General features: G+C 42.8%; 1 protein-coding gene across 4 annotated transcripts in view; it reads right to left on the bottom strand.

The window, feature by feature from the left end:
* Positions 1–4568: 4568 nt before the first annotated feature.
* LOC119976159 (E3 ubiquitin-protein ligase TRIM39-like) overlaps positions 4569–6000 on the bottom strand; it is a 154318-nt gene continuing 152886 nt past the window's right edge. For all 4 annotated transcript variants that reach the window (XM_038816378.1, XM_038816380.1, XM_038816381.1 and 1 more), the window contains one exon: positions 4569–5291. In XM_038816378.1, the coding sequence (XP_038672306.1) occupies positions 4768–5291 (524 nt within the window). In that variant the 3' untranslated portion in view covers positions 4569–4767. The remainder of the gene's footprint in view (positions 5292–6000) is intronic.

The raw sequence follows: 6000 nt of genomic DNA, 5'->3' as shown, positions 1-6000 counted from the left end.
CAAAGACTAACCCTACGGCAACCCACTAGTTTCATCTTGCCATCCAGAAAAATGTAATTTTTTCCACGACTCCCGGTCTTCTTTCCACCAGCTGGTCTTCTATGCAAGCTAATACTGCATCTACAGGATCACTTTTGCCTCCTTGGCTTCTGACATCTCCGAAGAACTTTAGCAAATTAGTCACACATGATTTAGCCTTCATAAAACCATACTCACCCTGATGGATTGTGTTTTGACTTGCCAAATATCCAGATAACAATTTTGCAACAACAGATGTTAAACTACCTGGTCTGTCATTCCCTGCATTCTGCCTCCTTCCCTTTTCCAGTAAGGGCGTTACATTAACGTTTTTCCAATCCATTGGAACCTTTCGCGAGTCCAGATAATTTTGGTAAATTATGACCAATGGATCCACTATCTCCAGTGCCACTTCCTAGGATGTAGGCCATCAGACGCAGGGACATTGTCTGCCTTCAATCTCAGTATTTTGTTGACTACTGTGTCCCTATTGATACTGACTGTCATAAGTTCCACCTTTCTATTACCTCGAATTATCCGTTCCTTTATGTATGGTACTAGTGTCCTCCACTGTGAAAGCTGAGGCAGAATATTGATTTGGCATCGCTGCCACTCTGTTATACCAACTGTTATCTCTCCGGTTTCAGCTTCCAAGGGACCAACATTCACTTTGGCGACTCTCTTCCCTCCTATGTACTTATAGAAGCTTATGCTATCCTTTTTGATGTTTGCACGAGCTTTGTATCAGATGTAAGGACAGAAAGTGAATGAAATAAAGTCGGAGAAAGTAAGGTAACAGGTAAAATGTAGGCATTCCATTTATTATAGTTGGCCATTGTAGCCACCGAAGTTGGCCATTCCCTCAATACAAAATGGAGGAACGCAAAGCTTGCAGGGTAAAATGGACAAAGTTTGCAGCATAAGCAGGCTGCACCAAGCCAATGTGTATTCTGTCTGTGAAGAGAGCAGACAGCACCAAAACGGGCATTCCGCATACTAATGAGGCAATCTCTGGGACAGTTAACATGGTAATGGAACGATCCCAGGGACAATGGACACAAATAGGGAAGTGATTGCAACATTGTATAGGAAACCAGACACCCCGGCACCAGCGGGGTTCGAAGACAAAGCACCTGAAGGCCCGCCCAGTAGCCGAGGGACAGCCTCAGTATTGGAGGGATTCAAACAAATCGATTGGGAAGAGACCCAATCGATCCCCAGCAGATAGACGGTCCGCCCAAAAGAGCGTGAAGCCCTATTACCTATAAAAGATAGGTCCCAAACTTAGTTCGTTCTTCTTGACCAGCCCTCCTCTCTTGATCAGCCCTCTCGACCAGCCTTTTACCGAAGAAGACCTTGACCGAGAGAGAGGAGAGGTTTGGGACAGCACCACCAGCAAGTAAGTGCCTCCCAACGATCGCTACCAGAGATAGACACTCCTGACCCCTTTTTAACCCGTACCAACCTGAAGTCTGCGGACCCAGTGCAGAGCAAGAGGCCTTGTCCCCTGATCCGGCAGTTCCTTTTAAGATAAGTATTGGTTTATTTAGTGGTAGGAATAGTTTAGTAATCTTAGCGTGTACGTGAGTAGATTGTAATTGTATTATAATAAACTCATTTGTTTGAGCTTAATGATTGGTATATGGTTTTATTGCTTTGAACCTGACCTTGAAACCTATGGCGGTATCTTAACGATACCAGGCAACTCCAGAGCTAAGTAATGAAACAGAGCCAAATTGAGTGTTAAGCACACTCACCCAGAAGGAGCAACGCCATGGTATGCATCCGCGTTCCATGAGAAACAGACAAACGAAAGACAGAGACACAAACAAAAAATATCATAACCCGTAGATCATGTAATCTTCTTTTACCAATGAACAGGCATGATGCCATGTGTTATGTAAAAATAAATGAGAAAGATTGCTGTGGAAGCTATGATTTTGGGCGCCATATAAAATTGGTGTTGGATAGGATTGGCTGTAATCAGGATTGAAAGTTTTTCATGGCAAGTCATATAACTGTCGCCAAGTTGCGAAATGCAACACATGAGCGCCTTGTAAAATAATGTGATTGCTTTCATGTATTTTTTTAAATTCCTTCACGAGATGTGGGCGTCGCTGGCTGGCATATATTGCCCATCCATGACGGCATTTAAGAATCAACCACACTGCTGTGAATCTGGTGTCACATATAGGCCAGACCAGATAATGATGGCAAAATTGGCAACATCGACATGTGTAAAATAAATTTTAAAATATCCAGAATACATTAAATAAGCCTAAGCAAAAAATCGTTATGCACTACGATCTCTATTTAGTAACTAAACTGCGCGTCATAGTGAAAAGCGGACCAATGCAGTACACGGGTAAGTTAGTGAATGAATAGTTGGAAAGAGTTCATCCATTTCATGGGCAAAAGTGCTGGTACAAGTACTTAAACCCATAGCTATGCGGTCCACTGCACTGAATTAGGCCCCACAAAGTGCTTACGCTTCAATTGTTGGAGCTGGGTGAGAGACAGGGGAGCCTGAGGTGAAAAGGAATATATTTTGAGCACATCGAAACGGAAGAGAATAGAGTGACCTCCATAAATGGTGCTTTAGGTTGCACCGGTAAACAGAAACTTAAAATATAAACAACAATCACAAAAGCAGAGAAGACTGGCGAGTAAAACATTCAATTAGAAACATTCGCTACTTTTCTTTCCTTCCTCGAACAATAAGGATAGGCTTTCTCTTATTCTCAGCTTCCAGTCTCCAAGCCTTAGCATTGCTTTTCTGCCATTTCTCCCACCTCTAGTATGATGACAAGGCGAAAAAGATCTTCGTTCAACGTCAAAAGAGACCAATCCCTCCGAAAGTCACAGGTTCACTTGTCAGCTACCCCCCACATATTTCCAACATCCCCAAGATTTTGCCAAATATTTTTCATGAAATATGTCCCAAGCTGTTGAGAGAATGAATATCTGATAATTATTTCACAAGCACGGTTGTAATAGACGTGGTGCAGAAGAACCAGGGTTGTGGGAGTGAGAGTGGAGCCGTGCCCATTCGTGGCGGTCTTCCTGGTTTCGGAACAGCCAGTGCTCTTCAAGGGGAGGTGGTTGAGGCCTATGTTTTTGCCTGACTGGTCGCCACCCGGTGACCCCTGCGCTGCTAGCGATGGACAGCACCACCCAAGACTGCAGACTGATTCTCTGACATGGCCGATTTTCTTTAGGCTGGAGAAGATAAAGTTCGCCATCGGTGGATCGGAAGAAGGCTTTCATGGGGCGTGAAAACCGTTCACCAGAAATGTTGGTAGCGAGCAAACAATAAAGTAGGGAGAAGCAAGAGAGAGGAGGTGGGCAAGCCATGGAATAAGGTGCAGAAAGTAAGGGGAAGGGCACGGGGAGGGGGCGGGATACGTATGCACCCAAAGAAGAACCCGTGACTGGCAGAAGAGAAGAAACATCACAAGAGACAGGTTACTCGCGAATTACTACCCGAACCACAATGCATGTTAAGTTATTGTAAATATATGTTTTGACCATGTCTGGCATGTAAAGTTAGCAATGAAATATGAAAAAAAAAACAGAATAAAATATATTTTTTTAAATGGTGAGCGAAATTTCACGAATTTGCGATGTCAGATAGTAGAATGTGGCAAAGATGTAGAAAGCGATTCATGAACAATGTAATCATATTTCCGCAAAGATGTAAATGTGCCTAAAGACGACAGTGAGAACTAGAAAATGCTGGAAAAAGCATTGTTAAATTCGTTATAACACGGTTAACTTATGATTCCGTGTACCCGATAGAAATTCATGACCAAACGTTCCACACAGGCTGTGCAAATGCATCCTGCCTTTTAGCAGAGACAATCAGTTAATATTACGGCCAATTTAGGAATCCACCATTAAGAGAACATCAAAGTATCGCACAATTACCGAACAGGCTGTAAAGAAAAGCTCTTTAGAATTTGTGCAGGCATTTGCAAAGCTCCCAGATTGCTTTATTTTCCCAACGCAACACTTGATAATTCGTATGGGGGCAGCACGGTAGCATGGTGGTTAGCATAAATGCTTCACAGCTCCAGGGTCCCAGGTTCAATTCCCGGCTGGGTCACTGTCTGTGTGGAGTCTGCATGTCCTCCCCGTGTCTGCGTGGGTTTCTTTCGGGTGCTCCGGTTTCCTCCCACACTCCAAAGATGTGCGGGTTAGGTGGATTGGCCATGCTAAATTGCCCGTAGTGTCCTAAAAAGTAAGGGTAAGGGCGGGTTGTTTGGTTACGGGTAAAGGGTGGATACGTGGGTTTGAGTAGGGTGATCATGGCTCGGCACAACATCGAGGGCCGAAGGGCCTGTTCTGTGCTGTACTGTTCTATGTTATATGTTTACCAACTGAATGAACGATTATCAACATGACTTTTCATGTTCAAAGGTTTGGAATTCTTTCACTCTATCTTAAAATTACGACATTATATTCAATGCAGAAAATAAGCAGAAATATATCGTAAATAAATGCCGGGTTCCACTTCATTATATTTTAATTAGTTTCTTCGTCTTAGACAACAGAACAATCCATCAGTAATGGCTACAAATGTCCACCTCATTGTATTAAAACAGAGGAATACGAGTAAATAAATTCCACGAATGTCTAAACAGTTATTGCAACGAGGTTAAATTTTCGATTAAAAGAAAGGTGCTTATATGGTCGAAAGAGTATTTTCGAACAAAACAGGTTACATCGATACAACCATTATTTTCTGAGTTACTCAGCTACAGATAAAGAATTATATCCCGATTTAGCAAATATAAACCTAAACACAGGATACATTATGCCAAAGAATTTTGCAGTGAACTTGTAGACAGGGGAAGCATTTTCAGGATTATAAAATGTGACTGTCCCTGCATCGGAATTGAGGTAAATTCCTATCTTGAGCAGTTCAACGATTCTAACGAAAAGGCCCAGTGACCTCGTTGTAAAGAGTTTTTCACCGATGTTCCACAGCACCACAGCCCAATATTCTTCTCTTTGTGATGGTCGTATCCATTTTTGTGTCCGGAAATTCAGTGCCGATATACCGACAGACCAAATACTCCCTTCATCAACCTCTATCTCCCAGTACTGTCTCCCTGACGTAAATCCTTTAGTACCCCATACAACGTAGGTGCCAAAATATTTATTTTCAACGTCTGTAAGGTTCGCTGTGTCCTTAACCCATCGAACGCTGCGATGATCTGCTCTGAACACCAATCGTGGATCGGCCGTATTCGGATTAAATTTGAGATCAACTAGAAAAACAATAAGGGAAATAATGAAAACGGAGAAAAGGAATGACACTATTGGAATTGTTTTAAAAATCCCTTATATATGTTTTTTTTCTGTTCTAGACTTTTTCATGTTGCAAAATTAAATGTTAAGCTCTGGGGCAGATTCTCACAATGTTTTTTTAGCATTACGACTGTAATAATATTAACAAATATGAACGAAATTTAACTGATACTATTACAATTCAAAAAATACAATCTCTAATCGATGCCTGTTCGTGCTAAATACTTAATGTGCGACGGGTAATGGTGGTCATTTAGTGGTAGTCGTCTGTGAGGTGTTTCTGGAGGAATCTGGGGTGGGAGAGTTGTCGGGAGTAGATAGAAGGGATGTTCGGGATTACGGAATCTAGGGAATTGCCGGGAGGGGGGGAGGTCGAGGGTGTGGAAAGGCAGTCGAAGGGGTAAAGTGGTCGGGCGCACGCGGAGGTAGTAAGAGCTGCAGAGGTTGTTCGGCGGTTTTGAGAATGTCCAGCCGGATATCGCGGAAGGAGGGGCGTTCCGTACTTTAGTTACCCAGGGTTTCGGGGGGAAATGTAATCCTTATTGCCTTTCCTGAGCTTATTCTGATTAGAAATTCGGACGCATCCGGTGTCTCCGACCTAAATCTGAGTTTGGGAAGTTTCGAGGCGCAGGGTAATTAAACATTTGAAATTTAAATTTCCGCAGCAAG

This window comes from Scyliorhinus canicula, chromosome 13 (assembly GCF_902713615.1).
Source record: "Scyliorhinus canicula chromosome 13, sScyCan1.1, whole genome shotgun sequence".
NCBI lineage: Eukaryota > Metazoa > Chordata > Chondrichthyes > Carcharhiniformes > Scyliorhinidae > Scyliorhinus > Scyliorhinus canicula.
This window is presented reverse-complemented; position numbering and strand designations above follow the sequence as displayed.